The sequence below is a fragment of the Scleropages formosus genome, chromosome 14, assembly GCF_900964775.1.
Source record: "Scleropages formosus chromosome 14, fSclFor1.1, whole genome shotgun sequence".
In the NCBI taxonomy this organism is placed as follows: Eukaryota; Metazoa; Chordata; class Actinopteri; order Osteoglossiformes; family Osteoglossidae; genus Scleropages; species Scleropages formosus.
The window spans coordinates 26599132-26627108 of record NC_041819.1 but is presented as its reverse complement, the minus strand read 5'-3'; the positions used below and the strand labels follow the sequence as shown (position 1 = coordinate 26627108).

Sequence of the window (27977 nt, the reverse complement as noted above, 5' to 3'; positions counted from 1 at the left end):
AATGCTTCGGCATATATAATTTCGGTTATTTTACCGATGAGATAAAACGTGATGCATCCAGGGCAAATTGCGGATGAGAAAAGCGCTTATTGGAGGAGGCGGGGCCTGTGTGTGACGTCACGGAGACGGGAACTGCAGCAGCAGCGGGCCGCGAGCCGGCGCCATCTTGGAAAGGACTGCGGCTAATCGTTTACGCGCTCCTGCTTCACGGGGACAGAAGGACGCCGTGGCCGAAAGGGCGACACCCGCAGCCATGGCCAACCGAAACTTTAAGCCGATGAACATGAACAACAATGCACCGTCTCCCCGACCGCCGAGCGCCAAGCCGAAGCCTGAGGCGGCCGGGCCCGAGCAGGAGTCGAGCGCCGAGGCGGGAGCGCCGGCGGCGGGTCCGGAGACGAGCGCCGAGCCGGGGCTCGGGGGGGAGCCCATGGAGATGACCCTGGACCTGAAGAGCTTCCGCAGGCCCGGCGAGAAGACGTTCACCCAGCGCTGCCGCCTTTTCGTGGGCAACCTGCCCACGGACCTGACGGAGGAGGACTTCAAGAAGATGTTCGCCAAGTACGGCGATGCCAACGAGGTGTTCATCAACCGGGAGCGCGGCTTCGGCTTCATCCGCCTGGTACGGCTCCGAAACGGCCTTGCTTTTCACACATTCACCCGCCCGCGGTGCCGTAAAGTCTCTCTTTGTACCTTCACACACGGCCGCTGTGCGTGTCGGGACGTGTTTCTGTCACGGACGCGGTGCTGTGACTGTGTGTGTCTGGACGCAGCGGGTTCAAGATGGCGGCGGTGGCGCCGCCTCAGGCGGCATCAGTCAGAGCCCCCGGACGGACCTTTCTTACGTACCTCAATGTTCCTTTATTTTACCTCACATTTCCCTTCATTTCACGTCAAATGTCCCTCCTCCGTTTTACCAGGTTTACGTGTTCGTCTATCTGCTGGCCATTCAAGTCAAGTGTGGTATTTTATTTCACGTCGTCAGTCCTCATTGATTTTACCTCACGTTTTTTGAAATGTCCTTTTTTATTTTCCTTACGCATTCCTTTAATAAAGGAATATGGCTTAATAAAGTCTCTTTTACCTGGCACTCACCTCCTCTACAGGCAGCAGGGCTTTCAACTCAAGTAACACTTAAATTACCTCAGTTATTTTGAATGCTGGATTTTCTACCTCAAAGTACCCAGGCTTTTATTATTTTACCTCGCATTCCTTAGTGTGTTGGAAGTGTCTTTTTGCCTCGTTCTGTTGAAAACATTGATTGTTTCAGCAGAATACATTCACATTGATTGTGCATTATTATTGTAGCTTAGATTTCCCAGACAGTGCAAAGCGGTAATATTATTGCTTTCATTTTAATGAACTTTCTATTCAGCCAATTAAAATGCAGTGTTCTCAAGTGAAAGGTATTTGATATTGTAAAGAGGAATAATCAGACATATGTTTAATTGCTGTAATTTTGAGCTCGAACAACTGCATTTCAGCAGAAGACAGCAAAATAATGTAATCAGGAAATAATGGTAAAACAAACGAGAAGGGGAAAAGGAGGTGTTGGGTGTGTTGTTCGAAGGTTGTTTTAAAATGGTCAATGAAAATGTTTCACCAACAGACCTCCTTTTTTTTATGCACTATTGTACTTTATCACAGTTTGGAGTACTGTTACCAGCTCTAAAGAGGAATGAATTATGAAAAAATACTGTTTAATGTTGTTAACCCGGTTAGACAAATGGTTGTAAATTGCCTTCGTTCTGTGAAAACCACCTCCGCAACATGATCCGTTCGCAGCGTGTACACGCACATAGAAACGAGTTACTGTCTTTAGTTACTTTAATAGTAATTGATGCATAAATATTCCGAAAATCATTTTTCCAGCACGTAGCAGTAGTACACAATCCATTACACTGGCTGTTTTTGTTTATATTTTATCCTAGTTTGAGTGAAATTAAATCATGCAAAAATAAATCACAAAGAAACACTTTAATGGACACCCTTAAGAGAAAGGGATGTAAATTAGCGTAATTCTTGTGATGACCACCTACGCAATAGCAGTTATACCTGGGCTTCAGAAGAATACAGTATTTGTTTTTGTCCACTCTATAGATCATATTTAAGTGTATCTCCCAAAATGGACATGATGCAGTACTGAATCCCAGTGGCCTTATAGAGGGCATTTTATGCTTTTAAATGGTGCCGCTTTTCTAGAAGAGGAGTTCACACAACTTGTTAAAAATTGCAGAAATTTATCTAAACAGCTTTATTTTGTCTCAGGAGGAAATGTATGTATTTGTAGAGAATGACTGTCTCCAGTTATCATACAGTATACTAAAGGAAAGCCTGCATCTGCAGGCTTCTCTCGATTTGCGGGTTCTGAAATTTTGGCATAACAGTTCTCGACTTTTGAGACCTAGTTTTCAATTTATGCAATGAAAAATCATTCTTATTAACAACTGAAGCGTGTCCAAAGAAACATTTAAAAGTCCCGTATGACGTACCATACTCGGGTACACGTCTTTTGAGTCATGAAATCAGGCAAAAACAGCTGAATTTATGCCTGTAGGTGCAGTGCAAGCTGGGACATTGCAAATTAAGTACTGTGTGTAAGGCATGTATTTACCTCCAGGTTTATATTTTTTTTTGTCTGATAATAAATCAATCTAAATGTGTTATTATGTGCAATGTATATATAATATATAAACGTAAATGAAAGTGTTTGCCTGGGTGCCATTACTGGCCAAATATTAGGGTATACAACTGAATTACATGCTGTTCGCCATATTCGTAACGTACAGTTGATTGATACATTTTCCCATGGACTCCCCATTACAAAGTCTTACTTTTCCACAGTCAGAAATGAGCTGATGTCCTGTCCAGAGTATGTCATACTGCATTACATATGTTTCTTGAAGTACTGTGCACTGCTATGACTATGACCATGTGGTCATTGGTAGTGGATGAATGAATCAAGGACATATTGGGATTTGGTTATAGAAGCTGCACTGAATATGCAGCTAGTGGTGTTTTCTATAATTTGCTTGGGTGAGGGATTAATTGTATGAGAATCTGTAAATGTAATCAAGTGAAATGTCTAAATCTCAGTTCTGAATTTGAGGTTACGTGGTGGTGATTCTCTGAATTTTGTTTTAATTGACACAGGTTGTTTCTGTTGACGTTCCTCTGAAACTCTTTTTCACCTTTTGTTAATCCTAAGGTAATATACAGGGCAGCAAACAATTGTACAGTTTTTTTTTTTTTTTTTGGGCTATTCCATTACAGTTGATTGTCTTAGTTTCTTTGTGTGGGACTGTCCAGCTTCCCAGCTGGGAAATCTTGCCCTGTTTCTGAGTTAATATTTCTATAATTGTCCATTTTATGTATTGCACGGTAATGTTTTATCGTCCAGCGTAATGTATGCCAGATGCGATTGCAGAGGGTTCAGAAAGTCAGTGTATAAGTGTTTGGCTTGTTTTAACACATCTCTCTCTACAGGAAACAAGGACATTGGCAGAAATAGCAAAGGCTGAGCTAGACGGGACAGTGCTGAGGAACCGGCCCATTCGTGTCCGCTTTGCCACACATGGCTCCGCGCTGACTGTGCGCAACCTCCACCCAGTGGTGTCCAACGAACTGCTAGAGCAGGCCTTCTCCCAGTTCGGCCCTGTAGAGAGAGCTGTGGTGGTGGTGGATGACCGTGGCAGGCCCACCGGTAAGGGCTTTGTGGAATTCGCTTCCAAGCCAGCTGCCCGTAAAGCCCTGGAACGATGCACAGAGGGAGCCCTCCTGCTAACCACGTGAGTCACTGAATGCCAACCCCAAGGGCCCCGTATTGTGTATTCCATATTTAAAACGAGTAAAGCCTTATATTTTCCCTATCACGTATTCAAGAATTAATTGACTTGTGTAATGCAAGTGAAATTCCTATTTGTGAAAATAAGAAGGTAATTTGTGTGGGTAAGGTAAAGTCCCACCTTCTGCTGTAGTACCCTTGATTAAGGTATTTATCCAAAATTGCTCCAGTAAAAATTATCCAAATGTATAAATCTGTAAATCACCAAGTAGTTTCACACTGTAGGGTGCTTTGGGAAAAAAAATGTGTTGACAAAATAAGTACACACAAATGTAATGTAAATATAGTTATACGCTTGTGCCCTCAGATCACCCCGCCCTGTTATTGTTGAACCAATGGAGCAGTTTGAAGATGAAGATGGACTTCCTGAAAAACTTTTGCAAAAAACTGCACAGTACCACAAGTATGCTTACTTTATTTGGTCACTATTGGATTAAAAAATGAGAGCTATCATTAGTGATTTGTGGTGGCTATCCCAGTGGTGTTTTTTACTGTGTAGTTCTGTTCACCAGGTTGTCTAGTAAATACATTGATTTACTGTTCTTTTCTCAGGGAGAGAGAGCAGCCGCCACGATTTGCAGAGCCTGGTACATTTGAGTTTGAGTACTCCTCTCGCTGGAAGGCCCTGGATGAGATGGAGAAACAGCAACGTGAGCAGGTGGACCGCAATATCCGTGAGGCAAAAGAGAAGCTGGAGGCAGAGATGGAGGCGGCACGGCATGAGCACCAGCTGATGATGATGAGACAAGGTGAGTATTTTGTCCAAATACCAGAGCTCAAAGCCAAAATTGTGACCAGCACAGAATATGGTGACACTGACTGATGTAGTATAAAGTTTGAGTACTGAGCTTTGTTTTTGTTCTCTGTCCCACAGATTTGATGCGGCGCCAGGAAGAGCTGAGACGGTTGGAAGAGCTGAGGAACCAGGAGTTGCAGAAACGGAAGCAGATAGAGATGAGGTATGTTGTAGGACAGTGTTGTAGTTTGGGTAGAGGTTAAATATGTTGTGGTACAGTGAGGTTGTTTGGGTGGACATGAAGTTCTGTAGATGTTGAGGTGGTGGAAATGAGATGTTTATGTGGAAAATTTTGTCAGATTCACTTGAACATTGTGTTGAACCTGATGGCAGTAAACTAATTCAAATAGCAATTTTAGAAACGAAGCAAAGTCTGTTGGATTGGGTGCCACAGTCCATTGCTGCTTATAACTTCAATTAGTAAGCTCTAATTGTGAAAACAAACTCTCTTAATTTCCCGGATGTGGTCTTTATATACATTGTTGCATTATTCATGCTTTACTTGGGACATTATATTAACTTTCATATGGCAGACAAGTTCTGGAGCTTGTTAAGTAGCATAATTTGTTTTTGAAGTAAAGCCTGCATCATGCTTGGGTAGTTGTGGAAGGAATTTGGATCTTTAGGTAGGTGTTCCACATTTCCCTCACTGTACATGTATACCCCTTCAGACATGAAGAGGAGAGGCGGCGTCGTGAGGAGGAGATGATGCGTCATCGTGGGCAGGAAGAGTTGAGACGCCAGCCTGATGGGTTTAAGCCCAATTACATGGAGAGCGTGAGTACCCCAATACCCCCCACATGTGCTTTTCCTTCTCCTCTTCACTGGAATTCTGATGGAGCTTTCCTGTTGCGAGTCCTGTTTCTCCTGCAATCTACTGAGCAGTCTTTCATCAAATATTACTTTAAAAAGTAGTTGAGTAGTAGTCATGGAGGCTCAGGGACATTCTATACTAATATACTGATTTCAGCTATTAGGAATAATATAGACTATTATTAGCTGTTTGAAATAATATGGATGAGAGTCCCTTTACTCTGCTCTTCCATCATAAGGAGCTATCCCTTTGCCTACGTTCTTTTTTTTTTTTTTCCTGAAGTTAATGATATCTTCGCACTAAAACGGACCAGATGGCGAGGTCAGTGACCTCCCACACGGGTCCTTGGATGCAGATGCTTCTTCTGTTTATACTGCATTTGCAATTTGCTGTGACCTCTGGCTCAACATAAGGAGAGACACCACAAATCATTGATTGGACCTACGAAAGATAATTTCAGTTATTACTTGATGTAACCAAGACCACCCCAGTCCACCATATTGAGCCAGTTTGTTGTGCCTAAATTGGGATTTAAGCCAAGCTCACCCCCCCCCCACCCTCCATATAACGATCTGTTCTAAACCGAAATCATTCTTTGCATGATTTTTTTTTTTTTTTTTTTTTTTTTTTTTTTTAAGTAAGCAAAACATTTGACCTCTTAGTGCTCAGGTTTCAACGCTGTGGTCATTGCAGCAAGTTAAACATTTCTGTATCAGTAAACTGTAAATCTCTCAAACCACACACAGCTGATGTGGGGTAGAAAGAGGTCCCTTAGATCCATTTTACCAATGGTGTCAAGTGTAGCTAATGGTTTTAAATGGAAAGTGTCTGAGGCTTCCAGGATGCATGAACCATTTAAATGCCTTTGATCATGTGCGTCAAGTTTTTCAGTTTTATACATTGGTTATGTAGCAGGAACAGTTTCCCTCAAACTTAAAATTGTAAGTTTGTAGAAATTATAAATCAACATGAAACTTTTTTGGGGAAAGTTTGCATTTGCTGTTGCTTTCTGAGGTTATGACCTGCCTGCTTACTGAAAGACTGATCAATAGCCAAATCAATATACACATAGCAACATGGATTGCATGGTGCTTCTCTGTCTGCTTTGTTAACCTGTTTCTCATTGTGTTTTTTTTTTTAACCGACCTTTAAAGTGTAGATTATTATTTTATTTATTTATGTTTTTACTGTTTTTCAGACTCTGATCTTTTAATACAGAGTTCTGCAGCAGAAAAGTGCCTTAAATGAAGGACAGTACTTCAGTATACGGAGGGTATTTGTCAGGCACCTGTTGTTTTTTTTGCCCTCCACTATTATTTAGGGATTTATGTGTTTCAAGTTTAAGAATTTTCATACAAAGTTGTGGAAATTATCCACAGTGGACAGATTTTTTTTTCTGTTTTCTGTGTCTAAAGAAACCAACTCTTTTCATCATAAATGGGTTAACAGTGTGAAATGCATTGATACATGTAGGGATAACTCTATAAGCCTATGTGCATACTGTCAGGTCCTTATGTTCATACTGAAAACTGAAGACTGATAAATTGCAGAGTGCAACTCAAACTCCTTACATGTTTAAAACACTGATGTCTGGTATTCATTTTACATGTAATCATAATTATTCTAATTCAATGTTCTTATGTTGCCAAAGCACAAATTTTTATTTAGAAAATAATTAAAAATTTAAATGTGAACCAGAGAATATGGTAATACTTACAGATGTTGATACAGCAAATAACAGTAGTGCAGATTTGCACAGGTTTTTCTTAAAGGTAGAAGTTTGAAGGTATAAATGAGAGTTCCATTTTAAAATTTTGAGGAACTAGTGGGATTTGTGTTCTCACCTAGCATCCTGATTCTCAGAGACTAAAATGAAAGTGTGGGTGATGATCAATCTTAGAGGATGGGTTTACTTTACCCCAGTATACCTGTGTAGACTTTTTCTCAAGGCCCTATTTGCTTCTGCTACTTTTTCTATGTCCTTCTTGTATTTGGTCAGGTCTACAGCTCTTGATATATGCTTGACTGGTTATTATAAGATATACTATTAGAATAATTTCTAAATGATAGGAGTCTACTCCATCTTTTCTTACCATACTAGTTTGAACAAATTGAGTTAATCGACAGTGAAATCTTTGACCTCTCAGTACTTTCCTGAGTCTGTGTTTGTTCCTGTGCTCAGTTGGAGACTTGTATAAATGTGTCTGACCTGACACTATTCTGACAGGTATGCACAGTTGTGCTGGATCCAGTCTCTATGTTCTCCTTCTGGGGAGTGAAATACCACTCCTTGCTGTATTGCAGCAGATCCATTATATTTGGCTTTGCTTTCTGCTGCTGTGGTACACTTTACTGTGTGATATGTACTGTCGCTGTGAATGATGCACTGACCTCCTTTCTTTCCCCTTTTCCACTGTCTATGGAGGCACCCTGCAAGCAGAGGACCTCCAGGAAGTGTTGTAGAGAATGATGCTCGCTCTGATAGGCTTTGTAGTAATATCAAGTATTATAGTGTGTGTTCTCTAATGCAGAGCCAACCCAGTGTCAGTTTTATACATTTTTTGGGTTTTGTATGTAATTGTTACATTCATTAAGGGTGTTGCAATTGGCTGTTCCTTAAACTGAAATTACTCCAGAGTATCTGGAAATTTTGTTACTGTACCAAGTTGGCTATTACAAATTGGTTCATGAATTTAAATTGGCAAAATTAGATATTAGTGAACATTTGATAACCTGAATATGATAAATTCTGTTTAAAGCCAGTTTTGCTTTTTTGTACTGTTAATGTTTTTCAGTACACCAAATGTTCTTTTCATATTTATTGGTAAGTATGCAGAATATCCAGCAAAATCACCTATTCTGAATTCCTGGGTTTAATACCCTTAGTTTCATATATAATCTCTGTTTTCATTTTCCCATATCATTTTAAAGTGTGTATTTGCAGTTTTATTGAATAATCCCACCAGTACTCTGCAATGTCAGAGAATTTCATATTTATCTGCTGTGTGCTCTTCCCTGCTTTTAATTGTATGTCTGTACATGTTGCAGAACTCCCCTCTCCCTTCCTAACTTGTTACAATTTTCAGACATGGTCCCATCTAATCCAACAAAACTGCTTAATACTGTTAGTCTGAACATCATGTTTCCATGATCAGGAAGTCATGAGCACCACATTTAACTCTTGTATAATTTGCTTCCACTGTAAAAAAAAAAAAAAAAAAACATGTTCAGACACAATTTTCTGGGTAGCATATATTAGTTTTTTCATTTCAGATTGAAAATTAATACATCCTAATAATTTAATGTTTTGCATTACTTTTGTTTATGCAGGACATCAATAATGTGCTTTTCTAACTTTTCCCCTCCCAACATCACACCTGTAGATCTGAACATGAAATGATATTACCACTAAACTGAAAAATGCCAAGCTCAGTCAAATTTAAGTTTTTTTTTTCCTATTATGGTCGTAAACTTCAGAAAAAGACTGGTATTTAGCCTGTCTTGGTGTCCTAGGTTTATGGTTGTAATATCTGACAACTGAAATACAAATATTTTCATGACCAAATTTGTTTCCTTGTGTAGATAGTTTCTACTATATACGCTCATTGTGTTGCGAATGTTAAAAGTTATAAACTTTCAGACGTACAGCTGTTTTCCACTTTACTTTAAATGGTCTTTTGTTTACTTATGTATTTTATTTAGCAATACAAATGTGACCTTATTCACCTCGCTAAACAGCTCCTAAACAGAATAGGAGCCTGGGACCACCTTAACTCATCTCACTTTCACAGTGTTTCAATTGTGCTTCTGAGCAATGGTGATCAGTAAAAAGATGAGAAACATTGCACATGTTATGGGATGAATCTGTCATTAGCCAACATTGAACATGAGCTTCTGTAGAGAAGCTATTTATGTATCAGAAATTTTGAATTAGTTTTAATCTAACTTGAAGTTAAATTAAAAGTAGGTCTGCTTTTAGAAAAAAAAAACCTAAACATTGAAAAAATTTAGGGGTGTTCTGTGCTACTAATGTTTTGTTGATACTGACTTTGTAGTTACAAACAAAAGAAGCTATGAGCAGATTTGTGGTCTTAAGTTTTTAAAAGCTAAGGAGCCACTGTATTTTCAGTACTGTTTATATATAGTAGCTTAACCTGTGCCTTTCTTGGAACAATTTACAGTTGAGCCTTCAGTAAGTCGTCTTCAGTTGGATATTTTAGTAAAGTCAAGTATCTATAGCAGTGGTTCTAGAATAGGGGTGCTCATGATTATTGTAAGAAACTGCCCAGCCAATAATGAATCAGGTGGTAGTTTCAGTGTCAGTTCACCAATTTTTAAAATCACAAATGGAAAATGTTAAGAATTGAAAATTTTACTTTTAAGAAGACATTTTAAGCACTTAATAATTTAAGGTAGAATACATATTTTGATTAAAACCATTTTGTCTAGGAGGCAGTCAGTTTTAAGATGTGAGCTTCAGCTAACACTCACTTAAACTCCAGTTACTTTGTTTGTGCACTTCAGCCATAGTTGTATTGCAGTTGCTAATATGTCAGTCATTTTCTTTGCTAATATAATGGTGTTTAATGCTCACAGAACTTGAAGCTCTGTTTTTATTTGCCGTATAGAAGTACTGGAATGTGCTCAATTATTGTTCGTAACTTAGGAGTTTCTGAGATGCACTTGAACACATGCATGTTATTGAGCAATCTTTCATCCTCTTCAAAACTTGATATTAATAACTTGTGCCTTTGTAGTATTCAGATTTTTTTGCCAAACAATTTCCACCAGGATGATTTACATAAATAACATTTCATTAATTCTAAATGTATATTTTCTCTTGTTATTGTGAACATGTTGTATGAAGCGCACCATTTTATAACCATTCTCAGGACTTCAACCTGTCAGGTTTCCCTATTCTGTTGTATATCCTGTATTTGTGCACGTCTTTCTGTGTGTGTGTGTGTGTGTGTGTGTGTGCGCGCGCGCACAAGAATGGAGCTTTTAAATGTACTCTTTATGAAAGAGAGGAAGCCCTCTGTGCAAGCTTTATGTGTGCGCGCATGCATGTATGTGCAAGTGTATATACATGCACGTGGACATGCTTTTCAATTCAGTTTATTTTTACAGAGTGCTCTCTGTAATGACACAGAGCGCTCGAACAAAGGCATAAAGCAAAGAAACAAATACAACAAAGAAAGCTGACTACAGCCTAGCGGAATACATTATCAATATATTTATCAAAGTTAGGGGGTGCAGTGGTGCAGTGGGTTGGACCACAGTCCTGCTGTCCGGTGGGTCTGGGGTTCGGGTCCCGCTTGGGGTACCTTGCGATGGACTGGCGTCCCGTCCTGGGTGTGTCCCCTCCCCCTCCGGCCTTACGCCCTGTGTTGCCGGGTAGGCTCCGGTTCCCCGTGACCCCGTATGGGACAAGCGGCTCTGACTATGTATGTATGTATGTTATCAAAGTTATAAGTATTCTTACTGGCCACGGAAGAAAGGAACAAAAAACTCCCAACTGAAAGTTAAGGGATGAGGGGGGCAAAAAAAAAAAAAAAAAATCTCCTGGGGTCCATGTGCCAGTGGGTGCCCAGCCTCCTTTGCACACTAGATTAAACAAGACTTCTCAGTCAGGTTACAACTAATAATAGAATTTTTGCTGTATGATAATTTGATTTTTCCAGTTTACCAAGGTACGTCTTGTACACTAATGTTTCTGGATAAACAAAGAGGAATTTTGTTTGAAATGAGTCTAAGGTAAGTGTTTTTGTTGTCTTTTTTTTTTTTAAATTTTTTTTTTATTTAACGTGCATGTTTTACATGGATCTTAAATGCTCACTGTTTACTGTGTGTATACTGAGTCATCAGTTGTAGAGCACATTTTTTTTATTCAGTTTTTCGGTGCTTTTCAGTTCTTTAAGATTTGAAAAATGTGCAAAGTAAAGATACAGTGAGTGTGCAGTTTTAAGCAATGAATTGAAACTTGGCATTAATGGCCTTTTTGTATATTGATTTTGAATAACAGTTGCAGTAAAAACAGACTTATGGAGTTAATTCTAAACCCCCAAATGACAGGGTGACTATGTACATGATTTTTTGGAGCTGGGGAGGTGCTGTATTTTACAGCTGAGTAAAATTCCCATAGACTGTCTGGTAACATTTCCACAGCATGTCAACTTTAAATTTTCAGTTAAAATCAAAGATCTACTTGTATGATCCACTTTACTGCAAAGCTTTACAGGACTTGCTTAAAATTATTTATGCACACATTTAAATTAACATTTATCTACATTTTGTCAAAAATTGAAATGTAGTTAATTTTGACACTCATTGTTTATGTAAACAATGCCAGTGTTGAACCTGATTTAATGTTAAATGAAGGTCCCCAGGTCTGTTCTTGGTGGGATTTCTGTGATAAAAGGTTTTCCAAAGCTCTTTTTATGTCTTAGCTTTCAATAAATGGAACACTGTTAGCTCTGTGAGGAAAAAGTCCTTGTGCCAAAACCTGTGCATTGAGTAGCCCTCCAGGACCACCATTTGGTGATGTGTTCATAATCAATATATGTACGTATGTTGTGTATGTTATTTTGGAGACATTTTCCCAGTTGCAAAGACTGCATGTGACGGAACTAGCTGAGGTGTTTCGGTATGTCACTATGCATAATTTTAACACAAAGTAGGGCACATTCAGGGTGCTGTATTTAACTGAATGTATATGAAGTGTAAAGACCTACACGAAAACATCAAGGACCAGAACTTTAAGAACCAGAGAAATACAGTAACAGTTTTTCATACATGAAATTTTTCACAAAATATTTTTTGGAGGAATCTAACTTGCCACTGGATAGGTTGGGAGGTTAAACTTTTCCTGTCACATTACGTATGTAATACAATTTACCACTTCATTGTGCTATTTAGAGGATATTCATAATGTCCGTTATCCCCCCTTAAATCAAGATGAGCATTAAATGCTCTTGTTAAATACACATAAAAGTGTAGCCATACACAGATACGCAAGCCAGTTTTGTTTCGTACTGTGAATGGCATGATGAGCAGAGGAACATGTTTATAAACATCAACATACCGTACCTCTCATATTGTGTATATCTTGAATATTCATGTTTGTGTCATTGCATAATGTGATCATAGGTGGCTTGTCTAGTTGTATATCACTAGTTTTTGAACTGTCAGTTTTTTCTGCACATGTAGTTTTCTTCTGTTTTATACATTGTGTGGGATATATAGACACATGTATGTTAAATGTTGTATGTACTTGGGCAGTGTCATATTATGTTCATAAAGTTTACCTTTTTCAGTTTGTCTTTATACAACCGTTTTTTGTCTACTTTTATTTTGTATAATTACCTTTGTTTAGCGTACAACTGAAGTGAACTTTTTTGATCTTGAACCTGCAACTTCAAACTGACCAACTGCTTATCCGTATCTAATGAACATCCTAAAACACTAGGAAATAAGAATAAATTCAGTGGTCTCTTCTGCTATAACTTGTGCAAATTGAATATAATGATTGAACACTCATCTTACAGCATTTGCAAGTTCAGTGCAATGAAGTTTATGAACTAGGCATGCGTTTGAAAGAATGAAAGCACTGCTAAAAGTACACAATGAAACCTGTTTCATGAGTATTTTACAAGACTTAATTAAAATTTTTATAATGGCTTCACCTTTCATCTTTTTCAGGTCACCCCATTCTGTTATTTCCATGACAGAAATGTCATTTCTCTCCTTATAATTAAAAAAATAAATAAATAAAAAAATAAATAACCCATATAATCCTTGCAAAAGTGGATATAATATGTCTCATCACATACCGTTGAATCGATAAGCCTGCTATGCAACTCATTCTTTAGGAATGTAACTGCCTCGTTATAGCAGAACTGACTACAGGAATTATAAAGTACTGAATTCTGCAATGACAAATTTTACTGGTACAGATTTTTTTTTCCTACATACTCTTGTACAGTTATGGGAATAATTATCTTGCATGCCTGTTGAGAATTGTTAACACTTAGTATTAATTTGGTTCCTGTGCAACATCTCTGACCTACTTGCCATTATCATGAATATTACCTGCGTATGTGTGAGGTTGACCCGTGCCAAACTCTTTTCACTTCCAGAGAGAACAGGATATGAGAATGGGTGATATGGGGCCACGTGGAGCGATAAATATGGGAGGTAGGGTCATGATGTCACTGTGGTCTGTGGTGGAAGCTGTGTGGGTCTCCTGCACTTGCTGGTCAAAAGCGGGCCTTCGGGACTGCACGCACTCCGCAAGGCACTTGAGCCCCTTCACAAAGGGGCGCAAAGGCCATGCTGCTGAAGTGTTGCGAAGCTTGTATCATAGACCCTGATCATATCCTGCCTTTGAAAACATGACTTTTTATCTACCCTTTCTAGTGTCTGTTTTTGGTATATTGTACAAACTACTCCATTATCTTGTTGCAGTACCCTGGGCTTCTTGGTGTATTTCTCAGATTACCTATGTAGGTGTGCATCTAAGTTTGAAATGCCATGTAAATATTGTGACTTCTGTGACCAAGCAAAAGACATGGTTTTTCAGTTTGTTTCTGGGAAGTTCCACACACTACCCTCAATTTTAGGTGTCGCTTACAAGCATCACCCTCTGCAGGGGGAATTAGGGCTGTAGCATGTTCGTTTAGAAGATACACTTAAAAACAATATGTCCTCTAGAGATTTTGTTCAGGAATCTTTCATAAAAGGACAATTTGGAATATACTTTTTAGTCTCAGATCTGTGACATTTTTAAATTAAGTTTTGTTTATATTCTTTACTTTGAACTTCCTGATATACGTTTTGCCAGTGCATTTACACTGGATAATGGTACTTAATAGTATATGCACATGTGTAAATTACTCTGTCCTTTCAATTGTCTGCCAGTATTCTTTTTGAATCTTTAAATTAGTTGGAAGAGGGAATTTGTCTGGTTTGGGAACTAAACTACAGGTGTTGCAGTACCTACAGGTATTGTAGTTTTGTGCTCTTGTCTTTTGTGAACTTGACATTTGTGCCCTGTGTTGTTAATTTGGTGCACCTGAGAAATCTAAAAGGGCTGAATGTGCAGGAATGCAGCAACTGAGAAGAAATGGTAACAGAACTTGCAGTGTTAAAGTTTTTCAATATGTTTACTGACCTTCATTTCATAGTGACACAATCTGTGTGATGATCCTTCTATGGGTTCTTTGGACATCTTTGCAATAATACTCAAGCCATAATTTATTTTATTAATAAACAAGAGGTTTCTGGTCTTGGCTTTTGTAATATTTCTACCAGATTTGTTTACTCTTCAACTTCCTTATAACCTTGTCTGCATAATTTTAAATGAGACTTCAGGTTTCAAAGCTTGTTAAAGGTGTCTTAGCAATTAATTTCTTTTGGTTTGTTTTTACTCTAAAGGAGTTAACAAGAATGTTTAAATTAGGAATGAGTTTCAGACTGACATTGAGCACCAATTAAGTTGGTCTTTGAATTGAATTAAATTAAAGGTTTTTAATCCCAGAGGAAGTTCTGTTTTGGCTGCATAAGCATTCACACATTGAAAAACATTAAAGACACAAAGATAAATAAGGTCACTTCACAGGTTTAACAGTCATTACGTTTTATCAGGTTTGTCACAGTGGTTCTGTCAGTTAGCTGTTGACATTACAGATGCCTATTCTCCTGTGATGTATGCTTTTGGGTAGCACCCTGGCATATTTACAGTTTGGTGTTGTGATGTTAATACGAAATGGTAATACAAACTGTCTGACTAACTACAAACTGTTTCATTGATGTTACCGTGAAAGTCCGGGGAGGGGGGAGAGGTTATACTTTATCATATCTTTGTTGTGCTGAATAGGGATCTTACTGTAGTGAATTAGCAGCTGATGTACTTGTGCTGTAGCATTAGTAGGTGAAGTGTTTTCTCTTGTACAGTGGAGTAACGTGCAGTCCCAATTGTCCACAAACTGATCAGAACAAAAACAAAAGGAGAACTTGGGACCATATTGGCCCAGAGTCCTCACCATCACCTCTAAAGCAGCCCCACACAGCTTGCCACTAGCGCCCTGTTCTCATAGCAATTATACTGGTGTCCAGTTTGGCCACTGCCTCGGTGTACTGCGGTCTGAAGCACGGTCCCTCAGAACTCTTAACATGACCACAAACGACCACCGCATTGTCTTGCGTAGATGCATATAACCCAGCCGTCACTGGTGGTAACCAAGGGCCTCAAATGATGGGCATGAGCGTGATGGGCCGTGGTGGAGCCCTGGGTCCAGATGGAGCGGCCAGCATGGGGACGCCGATGATGCCCGATAATGGAACCATGGTAACGTATCCACGTAGAATTTTTTGTATTTGTACTCCCGTTGCCCATCATGCCTTGCTGCGCAAGGGTGTTTTTGCATGGAAGTACAAAAGCAGGAAATAAAGAACTCAGATGATTTTGTGGATAAAGAGGTGTAAAGCTCACTGCTTCACATCATGTTTTCACTGGCTAGGATTGAGGGGTTTTTGAACTCTGTGGTGGCTTTTTTTTTTTTTTTTTTAATACAGCAAAGTACTTTCATGCAAAAAATAATGAAAGAATGAGACTGTAATAGAGATTAGTTGAGCAATTTATTTCAGTTCTTTATAACAGCCACAGTAATTTCTTTCAACTGTAGTTTGCGATGAATTGTTTGACAGATTTCTAACTGTACACCAAGCCTCAGCATAGTATGAAACTTTCCTACAGGCTTAGCCAATGCTACATTGATGGTTAAAACCCAGTGGTGATGCCTGCTTTGAATCTTTCCATATAAAATGCCTTATATGTTAATACTGAAGTATCACATCTGAATTTTTAGACAGTTTTCACAAAGCATGTTTAATTGAAGCAGATGTTGACTTTTTATAATGTTCATGTTCCTTGCCAGAGTACTAGTAGTTAAGACTAAAGAACATACTTGCTTTGTTCATTTAAACAAGGTTATTCACTTCAGTAGCTATGTTAAAAATGGCTGTACAACAGCCAGTCTGCCTCCAGTGGTGTCAAGGATTACCTGAGATTTAGTCAAGATTATAGTGGGAATAAGAAATCTGAAAATTTCAGAAAGCTTCTTAAGTGAGGCAGAATGTTTGTTTTTTTTTTTTAAATCACTTTTGAATAGTAATGAAATGAAGCTTCTATTCATTTCACCTTCACTGGAAATAGAAAAGACCTACCTTTTGCCTTACTCTTTTTAGTGAATTCCTTGACATTTCTGTGCTTACAAACGTGTGTTTTCACTATTTCTGTGGATTTATGTTTCACAAAGCTACAAATTTCTTGTGCACAAATAGCAGTGTCTGAGACACATTTTGTTATTTAGTCTGTGTTGGGGAAAACTGGTAGATCAGCTTTAAAATCATCACTAATAAAATTACTCCTTTTTTCCTCCTCTGATGTTTGATCCTGGTTCTCCTGGGGACTCTCCTGCCCTCTCAACATCCAACTCGTCTGCTGGCTTTGGAACACAAAAAAAAAAAAAAACAAAAAAATTGGTGGGGATTTACAAAAAACTTCTGTGCTTCTTGGGACTGGACTTTGGTTTTCTAAACCAAACCAAATGTAGCGCAACGATAGATTTCCCCCTGCCAATGTACCGCCTCCAATGGGCACACCCATAGGCGGCCGCCCAGGAGCAGAAGGCCAACAGCCACTGCCACCACCCCCGCAGCAGCAGCAGCCACCCATGATGGGCGTGGGTCCAGTAGGGGGCGCTGGTGGGCCCCCAGGTTTTGGGAGGGGGAATCAAGGTGGGCCGGGTTTTGATGGACCCAACAACAAGCGCCGTCGATACTGAAGTTGAAATTAGTTGTCCTGGCTTCCTACCAGCTCAGACATCAGGGCACACTCCCCTGTTTTATTTTCACCCCCTCATTCTTGTTTTGGACAAATACTTTCAGCCTTGTTGTGGGACTAAATTTCACCTAAAAAAAAAAAAAAAAGTTTGGTACAGCCAGAGCCAAGAATTGTAGTGAAGTGCAGTAACAGTGGCCAATGGCTTTATTTGCAATCAAGAGAAAGTTATTATTCAGTCAGCATTGCAGTGTTAAATATAAAGCCATACAGTTTTTTTAAACTTACAATCACATTAGTAGTTTGTGTAACAACATTTTTAGACAATGTATACATTTTCTTGAAGGCAGAATATTTAAAAATTCCTTTAGATATTTCTTGGTGCCTTGTCACATGCATCAATTTCTTCATTTTATCTTTTTTTTGGTCAATCAGTGTTTGTGAAATATAAGTTTTACTTAGAATAGGCGTGTATGTATTCCAGTTCAGAACTGCATGTTTCTGCTTTGTATCTCCATACAGCAGTTTCTAGTCCGTATTCTGTTCCAGAAATTCGGTAATTGTAATAAAACACAGATTTGAAACACTAGATGTGTGCCGTGATACTTGAAAGGTATTACGAGTATTAGTAGTTTAAATGTATGTGGTTTTGTTAGTTATGTATACCATATATAACAAAATGTCAGTTCATAACCTTTTGAAAATATTTTCATATTAATGAATTTTTTCAAATCTTGAGGTTTTTTTTTTTTTTTTTTTTTTTTTTTTTTTAGATGAGCCAGATTTGTTTTGAAGCAATAGGTCACATGTTTTGCTTTTGAGTTTGCAAAATGTGAAAACTTTTTTTTGTTGTTTTTTTTTTTTTTAGCTGTGACACCTATGAAAACCTAAATAAAAATGTGAGGAACTATTGTAGAAATCAGACTGATGCTGTATGTAAGTAACCTTCTTGGTCCAGACTTCACACAGTTGCAGCAAGCATAGTAGCAGTTAAGGATGTCGTAACCTTGTTGCTTAAAGATTGCTGGTTTCAGTCTCGCTCCCTGTTGCTGCTGTAGTACCCTTGAGCAAGGTACATACCCTGAATTGCTCCTGTAAAACTATTCAGCTGTGTAAAATGGTGAAATACTTAGTTGCTTTGTCCTGAAACTAAGCAGACCTATTTTATTTGTTTCAAATAGAATAATTTTGATGGGGAAATGATTGTCATTCTCTCCCAGTCCACTCAGTCTCTGCTTTGTAGAGTAGTAGACATCAGGACATAAGATAAAAGTAAATTTTTCTTGTTGCATGCTGTAAAACATGTTTCTTATCGTTCTATATGAGCCTGATATGCCATTAATGTAATTTTTTTTTTCTTCAAGTGAATATGGAAGCTGTTCTTTTTGAAGGTTTTACTCAACTTTTTCTTACTGTATTGTGTTATGGGTATTGTTAATGTAGGATGTAAAGTTGGTTCATAGTGTGTGTCCAAACACAACATACAAGTTACTAGCAAATATGTTTGGAATTATTTGTGTAGACTTAAGGTTATTTGTGTTTTATGTGCAGAAATGGTATCCAGAAGACAGAATTGATTTTATGTGGGTAGGGTCATGTACCTGAACGTTTGTCTATTACCCTTTAACTCAATTTCTTTGCTTAGACTGCTTTTTAAGAAGATTGTGAATGTCAGCAGTAAACTTGAAACATACATCAACAGTAATGAAAATATTTGTACTTTGAACCTATTTAAAAGCATAATGTATTTCCATGGTGTTTAATTTGAAAGAGCGCATTCAACACAAATTGAAGTTTCAAATTCAGAAAACCTTAATTATGGATAAGGCCACAGAAGTTCTGGCTACTACATATGGCTGTCCTTCTACAGTGAGCCTCATGAAAGAGACCTCATTGATGCCATGCTGAGGTCACTGAAATTTGTCACAGAATAATAAATGTGCATAATTAATCATACTCCTTTTTTTTTTTTTTTTTTTTTTTGTCAGATGCTCTGATAATTTAGTGATGGACTAAAACTGAACAACTTCTTTGCAATCATAAATGTTTTTCTGAGGTTTCTCAAGTACAAGGTCAGCTACCACACTGTTGGGAAAGGTGTGACAACATCAAAAACAATGGCCTTGCTCTAGGAAGCAGATGTGTAAATTGGCATTACTTTCAACATTTCATAAATCAGTTATTATAAGGGAGAGTTACTGCCATAAAACAGATTCTGTATAATGGTGAAAGGGGCATAACCAAACAAATTACAAAAGATGAAAATTATTGTCCTAAAGGTAATTTTACTTATATTCAATTCTTATGCAATATGTCTACTTAGAATAACATGCAGGTTTTAAATTTAAAGTAACAGCATTTTGATCTATTACAAATGCCCTTCAGCCACCATGACAAATATAGCTATTTGCTCATGTGTATAAGAAATTTTATTTTTATTTTTTTTTTTTTATTGCATGCTGTTTGGGATATATAAACCTAATTAAGTAAGGACAAATCTTCTATATGAGACTATTGCAAAGTTTGTCTAAGCAAGAATGGGTGAAATTAAAGCTTTGATGGATAAGTACAGGCTTCCTCACGTATAAAGAACACTCATGAGAATTTGCAACTGAATTTTATACTGAAATTCATGTGACAAGCTGTTAATTCACACATGGTGTTGGCTTCTCATGTGCGTCTGTTGCCTTATAGTTGTGTCCTTGTTCACAAGCATCTCTCAGAATTCGTCTCACTTTTTGTCAATGTGTAAAACAAGCACCTATCGTAGTAATGAATGCTCAAAAAAGATAAAACAAAAAAAAAATCATGAGGGCAAAGGGGAAATGGGATTGAAACAAGGAGCTGAAAAAAAATTGTTTTGAATTAATGACTTTGAACATGTAGGTTTTAGTTTAAAGGGGCCAGAGTAGTTCTGAACTTCTGGTCTTCTGTTAATTCTCAGTGTTTAAAAGATAAGGCAAGAATTCTGCCACTTTTGTGGTAATAAAATGGAATGCTGATATCTTCAGGCAAAAACAAGAATATCAATGAAAGTGTACAACCAAGCATCAAAAAAAATCATTTAGAAGTTGAGAGGGGGGAGAAGCTTAATTTCAAAGTCAGTCAACTTTATTATCACTTTCACAATATGTTTAGAACATATACTGGAGAGAAATAGCATTTCTCCTGGACCACGGTGTAACAGAAGACAACATACAACATGTATTATCACTACTACATTACAGTTCACAATAACTACTAAACACTGGAATAAAGTGCAGTGGTGTGGTCGGTTCAATAAATAGAAATGTAAACATTTTAAAGTGGTATTGCAAAAGTGAGTTTTTTTTTGGTGCAATAATTGTTTGGAAAAGAGGGGTAGCTGTTGCACAAAACTTGCTTTTTTGAACTACCACTTGAAAATTTAATTTGTGCTGGTATAGATGTGATCATAGACAACAGGAGTGTTCAATGGAGATAATCCATGCAGTTTCTTAAAAATTAGTCATCCTGTTCAATGTGCTGCACTCATTTTACAAATACCAATTTTCTTTAAATGGTTTTGCCCCCCAACAATGTATTAATTTAATATTTAAATAAACTGGTATTGCGTAGCCTAGTGGTTTTTAAAATCCCAAAACCGGATAAGGCTCTCCCCATTTATTTAGCAGGACATTTTATGTGAACTCTGCTGGTCAAGTACCTTTCTCAGCAGTACAGTTGTAGGCTGTCCTCTGGGTTCACAAATCTACCTGAACCATCATGCTTACAGCTATGAAATAAAACATGCGGATCCAAGTGTACAGGGCTGTAGTGCAGCAACTTAAAATCTCAAAATGTAAAGTTGAGTATTTAGGTCTAGTCTCAAAGACAAGTTGCATGCTAAAATGATAATTTACTTGTATTTACTTTAAAAACACATTCAAGCTGTATGTGATGTCATGCGGTATGTCAAATAAAGATGTGATTCAGAGTACAATTTGCATGCAAACCAGCTACTGACAATTAGTGCTTCTGTGTCTATTAAATTCTTTGCACGGAAACCTATAACCATAGTTCTTATGTCAAAATGTTCAAATAAAGGATTTAATAATCTTCTTTTAAGTATGCTGTATAACAGCTTGTTTGTAAAATCGTGCCTGGGACGTTGTGGATTATTGCGTTTACTCAAAATGCTCCTTCATCACTGCTAGGTCTCTGGGTCAGCAACTGGTGGCCATACTGATTAATTCCCCTTCTTCCCAAGACTTCATAAGTATTAACATGAAACTGCTTGTCATATCTGATTCTATTTTATAACTCTTTTATCCTGCAAAAAAAGGTTTCTATATCATGAACTTGATATTTTACGTTTACTTTGTAATGTTGCACTGAAAACCTTTTCTGTATGATAAATGGAATTTTGTACCCTGTTTCTTGAATTTGAGGGAGGCTATTTCTTGCTTGTCTGCCATAGAAGCCATTTAAAATCTCCAGTACACTATCTTGGTTCAAAAAGAAACTCGTCTGATCAACTTGCATGAACGGAGAAGTTATGTGTGTATGACCACAATGGGTTGTTCCAGGGGCTACACTGAAGTGTGAACTAATCAGAGGGTAAAAGTGGAGTGTGTTTCATAATTTCTGACATCCATAGACCAGTGAGGTTTAGGAAACACAAATCCCAGCCCTCACAAGACATATTTGTGGGTAGGGAATCACAGTGAATGCTCACTGTCCCACAGCAGTCCTCAGGAGTGTCCTTCTCCCAGGTGAGTGTGTTATTCTGTTCACTGTCATTACCTGTGCTGCAGAAAATGGGTTTGGGAAAATGGGTACAATTTGGAGAAGTGTATGTGTGTCCCTTCTATGTCCTACTGTTGCAGACCAAGGGTCTCCATATGCTCTCTAGCCTTGCAAACTAAAGCAAAGTTCTCAAACTCAACCCTTTCCTACAGTGGTACCATACACAACTTATTCACTTTATGTATTACCCTCTCAACAGTGTTCTTCAATTGTTCAAATTATATCTATGTAAAATCTCAGGAGCAAAGTCCAAATGTTTTCAGAGCATGGTGCTAATGTATTTAATTCTATAGTGTACTCAGTTGAAACATTCCTACCTGCTTGCAATATGTTACAATAACCCAAGTGCCAATTATCTTCTTAAGCAACAATTTTGTTGAAATTATGTGACCATAAGCTTGGTATTTTATTGCTCTATAAAGACTTTTTTAACAAGTCAACATCAGGCTCTACACAGTTAATTTTGGCACAGTTGTTAATGAAATAAGTTGAAATAATGAGTTATTGGTGCCTGACTTGCCTACCTTTGGCCTTAACTTCTGCTTGTTACTAAGTCATGTTTACCAAGTAGTTTCCGCAGGTATTTGATCTCAAAATTCACACTGGAAAACTGATGGGTTCTTAACATTTCTCTTGATGCATTTTACAGGTGTTCAGTAGGATCATACTCTCAGGTTTTGGGGGACTCTCTGCTGAAGGGTGATGATCTTCAGTGTTTTACTGCCATATGTTGCGTGTTTCACGATTTGATTTCATTTGGTATTCTCTCACTTTTCTCTACACCTCATTGGGGCCATCACTTCCAAACAAGCTAAACTTGCTTTAAGCACTAAATAAAACCAAATATGAAAAGTATATTAGTTTGGAAATATCAGCCTTAACACATTTCATGTTCTTATGTCAAGGTTTGTACGGTAAAGTTGTGCTTGTATGGTATATTTCTCACAGTTTGTGGTATTATTTGAACTTTCTTTTAATTCAGTGGCCACTTTTGGTGCACTAAGAAAATGGTTTGAAAATCATGCACTGCGAAAAATGTCGATTTTAGAATTTTACTGTGTGATCTCTCTGACTTTCATTCTTTATGAAGCTTGGTTACCAGAACCCTCTCGCTCTATCTTCTTTCTTTGGTTTATTATCAATTACCATCAAGAACACAGTGAAAGTTAAATACCTGCTGCTAACTATGGAAAATAGTTCCATAATTGTATTCATCAGTCTGTTTGAATGTTTAAAATAAATGCAGCTTTTCAGTATTTAAAAGAACTTTTTAAATTGTAGAAATAAGGTTCTATGGGTAACTGTTTTCAGTTTGGCATTTTTGGGTGTCTGTTAAGGTATTGAGGTTTACAGTATGCTCAGAATTTCTCACAACAAAAATATGTAAATGGAACCTGTGTAATTTTAACCACATTAGCCCCAGTATTTTTGCACACTTAGATATGGCAGAGAGAAATATTACTTTGACCTGATGGAATTTTTACATTTAGAGTTGGATTAGGAAGTGTGTGCTGAAGATCACGAGAGGATTCCTATAAAGAAGAGAAACCAGTTAGTTTAAATTGTTATGAAAGATTTGTTTCACATACAGACCACTTTTTGTGTAGAATAACCAACATACTTTACCTCCTCAAACCACTGGTGGAGATTTTTACATGTATTCCTTTAGGAGATGCTTTTCTCCAAAACTGTACTAGTCAGAGTATACAAACAGATAAGGAATTGGCTTTGAAGTTGACTTGAATTGCGCCTTGACATCTTGAGGCGTAGTGTGTGTAGTGCTACCCACAAGGCTCAACACCGAAGTACTCCATTTTGTTGCAAAGATACTAGCAGTACCTTACAGCTTCTCAGACACCATTGTGAGAAACTAGCAGAACCTCACACTGGTCATCACACCCACAAAGCTAAAGAGAAATGCACTTTGAGTTGTCGTGAAGCACTGAAAAACAAGCGAGGAACCCTCTTAAGACAGTGGTAGGCAATACTGACACACTCAAGTATCGTTCAGGGGCAGATGATGAGCATTTGTGTTCATTTCTCAATTCACACACGTTTCACTTTAGCTAGTTCATGGAGTAATAACCGTCTAAAATTTAGTCTTTCTCCAAACATCACTGTTATAATGAACAGTTTTGGTCAGTTGAAATTAGCTCAAATTAAATGTGTCCCTTTCAGTAAGCAGGTTAGGAAAATGTGAAGGCTGCAACCACGATACTGGTAGCCTGCTGTCCTGAGGTTGCAGGGTTGCTCAAAATGGCTTCAGCTCACTTAAATAAAGCAATGTTTCAGCTGGTTGACTCATCGGTTCTATTGAACTGCTCTCTTTATATTGTAGTTGGTCAAATGTCTAGCCGGCTCAACATGCTATGCTTGATAACTCAAAGACTGCTCTGGTGAACATTGTCTCATTTATATTGTCCATGAGTTTAAGTCTCAGCACTTGAACAAGTTTTGATCCTGTGTGAAAAAGAACTACTATGAAACTTTGGAAATGATGATTCCTCATTACCTCAAGTTTAAAAAAAAAAAAGCACACGATAGTGTCACTGTGTTGTTGTTAATGAGCATCGCAGCACGAAGTACAACCTGTGCTGAGACGAAACGAACCTGGATCTCCTGTGAAAAAGTGGTGACCCTAACTACGTGTGATAAGAACCATTTTCAGCGTAAATTGCTTAGATGTGGAGGTACACTTTGTAATGCTATCTGCCAAAAAAATTCAGAGCCTAGTTCAGCCTCCAGTGATCCTGTAGACCTCATGTGATACGCAACACACCCGTCCCTTTTATAACTCAGTTAAGGACCCCGTTAAATTCCCATTGTGATGGTGTTGAATTTCCATTATTTTTATGGGGGGAAAAAACTTGGTCCTGAGAAGGAAAATGTTACTTCTATTATTTCTAAAGCCTGTCTTGCTTCACGGGCTTTTCTAGTGGCTTTTGCACTTTGTTAAACTTATGAGACATTTGGAGAACTTGTTTCAAAGGTGTTTATGATTTAAAGAAATAATATTGTTGTAGTGTTACTAAAAAAAGTTTCACTGGATGACCTTCATTTGAATGGAGATTAAGGCTTCCCTTACCCTTTCTTTACAGTAGCAACCACTGTTGTCCAGAGTAATGTAGAGAGCCTATTTAGCCAGATAACAACCATACTGACGCCAGAGAGGGACAAAAAACTTTCTGGGTGTGAGACACTAATGCTGTATCTGTCCCAAGATGTCTGGTACAATCAATGTGTAAAATGAAGTACCCAAAGTAGTAGCAGGCAGAAGTACCACTGTACTGAGTAATAAAGCTGGTGTATGAAAAAGGTTATGTATTTTCTTGAACCATTGTGGAAGTTTTTCATTTATGGGTCCCCACTGTGTAGGGGATGAGTATTTTCTTTCTGAGAAAACTCCAGACACCTCCTTGAGAACCACTCAGCAAGTTATGGCCGTGGGCAAGTGTATTTGGAACATTGTGTCAGTGGTTATTCTCATGGTTCGTCCAAAAGTGATCATACCAGCAACTCCAATTATTCATCAGCAGCTACTACTGTGTGGTTTCTTGAGATGTTACTTGAGCTTGAGGTTGCATTGGAAACGGATGCCTCCTAGCAGTGTGTTCAGTTCTTCAGATACTTTGTACAACCTGAACACCAAACCTGTGATGGAAACCCAGCTAATAATTTTAAACCATCAGTCCCTCCCTCTTCAGCCAGGCATTCGTGTGATGTGCTGAATTACTGATGAGAAGACCGATTCATGTGGATTAAACCCCATTGTCCTGAGGGTTAGGGTTAGACTTGATCTAGGGTTGTGCTATTAATTGGATCGAAATGTCCAGGGGGGAACGAAAGGTAGGAGCAGATCAGCAGTTTCTCCCATTCTTTGCGTTACATTTCCTGTAGCACAGACTCCTGTGGTGGGTGGGGTTTAAACCTGAGCCGTTAGCCCACAGTACAGAGACGGCCCCTGTGCGTGCGCCTATGGCCCCATGGTTCCCTCCCTTCTAAACCCCCCCCAGGAACAGATGCAGTGCTGTTCCAGCAAGCAGTGAAACCCCCTGCTGGTGGCAGCTGCCACCTCCATTCATCCTCTCTCCAGGAACAGGTGGGGGGAGGGTCTGTGGCCACAGCCTCTTTATAATAGGAACGCGTTTATTAATGGTATGATGGTCCCCGTCCAGCTGATCTTAATGGAAATTGGAGTTTATCATTAGGCGTCCATTGAACAGGCTTTGCAGGTATTTTCAGCTTTCTCATTGTTCAAGTGACAATATCCAAAGCAAAGGAGAGTTTCACCTATTTACACGTTTCGGTATTTTTACTGAAGTGGTTCAGCATAGTAGTGGGGAGATGGGCTTGAATACTGAAACTTCAGGGTACACATCCATTCATTAAGCACAACAGTAGCTGGTACCTGGTCGTGTTGTTGCACTGAGCCTCATTAGCCCCCCCCCCAGAAGAGGTTTTATTCATAGCAGCACTTCATGATGTATGAATCCTCTTTTCACATCAGCTGTGCAGAGGTTGCAGTATTCGAGCGTGTGTCCACCCACGTGCACTGAAACTGAAAGTGCTGGTTTCAATCTGATCTCTGACCTGTTGGTGAAAACCTCACACGCCACTCGTGGTTGTGAAACAAGCCTCTGCTTTTAGGGCCGTTCCCTATATGTGTGGGGTTTGTGAAGTTCTGTCCTCTGCTTTGGAGTTTAATGTCACGGAGATTTAGTTCCCCCGTATGTGCACTATAAGTCTGGACATGTCTCTTCACTGTCTCCTCATGTCTTGACAGGTGTCCCTGGGATTTACAGCATGGCTGCAGCTGCTGCTCCCCTCACACAGAAGAGTCCTGCTCCTTTGTTCCCCTCTTTCCTGCACGCCAGCAGTAGGTCTGAATGTGGTCATTAGTCCCATCACAAGGTAAGTGCCCTGCCCTTTGTAACAAATCTGCAGTGTGCTGTTTGTGGGTCCTAATCTGAAATTAAAAATTAAAATCCAACACGTGTGGTGTCCGCTGTGGTGTTTTGGCTGTGCAGATAAATACCTGTACATTGGCAGAGTTTGGAATCACCTCCCTAACAATATTCACAAAATTACACCAGTCCTTTTAAAGATGCCTCAATTTTTAATGCCGAGAATTACACAGTGTAAGCGATTAAAAGTATACCCAACATATTCAAAAATTTCTTCAGATACACTGGGTTTGTACAGTCCTTGCTGAATAAGCAACAGTGGCTCTTCATTGCAAAGGAGTATGTTTCACACAGAACATCACACCTCCCCTTCTCAAGTATTCACTCAGCGGTGCCAGGCTGCTGTGCAAACCACAGGTAACGGAAACGCAAGGCCGTCTCGGTGTCAACTTCCTGTGCTAAACCAACACACTGGCGTAACACCTTTGCGTTCAATCCAGCCAGTATCCGTTGCATAACGAATGGATAATTAATGCTGGGGACCAGATGGCAGTCTTGCCTCTCGCACGCATTCTCAGCACATCTTAAACAGCCCAAAAGGTCAGTTAACCAAACAAGGTGATCCTAACTTTTGTATGACAACTAAAAAAAAAAAAATACATACACACACATTGGTCTTGTGAAACTAGTTACTCATACCTGAAGCCACACAAACTGCTCGGAGTGACAGATGGCTATTCCTCTAATGGGGTGAGAAGTTCATCTGTTCTCGGTGCTTTTATTGAGCGTAACAAACAATGGTAGAGACCAAAAAAAAGGTACCGTAGAGTGAACTAACTACACACATGGTGTTAACATACATTTCTTCCAGAAGCTCCAGTGGGCACGAGGGCCCTCGTCTGTTCAGCGAGCTACCGCACAGGTGACGGCAATGCTCAGGGGTCTGCAGACCCTCTCCAGCCCCTGGGATCCCATAAGGAGCAATAGGGAACTCCAGTGTCATGGCAGCA

General features: G+C 38.8%; 1 protein-coding gene across 3 annotated transcripts; it reads left to right on the top strand.

The window, feature by feature from the left end:
• Positions 1 to 51: 51 nt before the first annotated feature.
• pspc1 (paraspeckle component 1) lies at positions 52 to 27893 on the top strand. Of its 3 annotated transcripts, XM_018739831.2 has the most exons (9): positions 52 to 622; positions 3487 to 3788; positions 4152 to 4247; positions 4397 to 4593; positions 4719 to 4803; positions 5312 to 5417; positions 13593 to 13650; positions 15663 to 15802; positions 17070 to 17685. In XM_018739831.2, exons 1-9 carry the CDS (start codon positions 254 to 256, stop codon positions 17298 to 17300), a joined length of 1584 nt encoding a protein of 527 aa, XP_018595347.2. In that variant the 5' UTR covers positions 52 to 253; the 3' UTR covers positions 17301 to 17685. The 3 variants fall into 3 exon arrangements, with proteins under 3 accessions (XP_018595347.2, XP_029113706.1, XP_029113707.1); XM_029257873.1 differs by lacking the exons at positions 13593 to 13650; positions 15663 to 15802; positions 17070 to 17685 and adding exons at positions 26847 to 26974; positions 27839 to 27893 and having other exon boundaries at positions 53 to 622; XM_029257874.1 differs by lacking the exons at positions 13593 to 13650; positions 17070 to 17685 and having other exon boundaries at positions 56 to 622; positions 15663 to 15790.
• The last annotated feature ends 84 nt before the right edge of the window (positions 27894 to 27977 follow it).

Excerpts from the sequence above, each read along its gene's own strand:
- pspc1 (XM_018739831.2), top strand. The coding sequence starts at position 254 with ATGGCCAACCGAAACTTTAAGCCGATGAACATGAACAACAATGCACCG. Across the intron at positions 4,594-4,718 it reads GCTGATGATGATGAGACAAG|ATTTGATGCGGCGCCAGGAA; the intron begins GTGAGTATTTTG and ends TCTGTCCCACAG. Across the intron at positions 4,804-5,311 it reads CGGAAGCAGATAGAGATGAG|ACATGAAGAGGAGAGGCGGC; the intron begins GTATGTTGTAGG and ends ATACCCCTTCAG.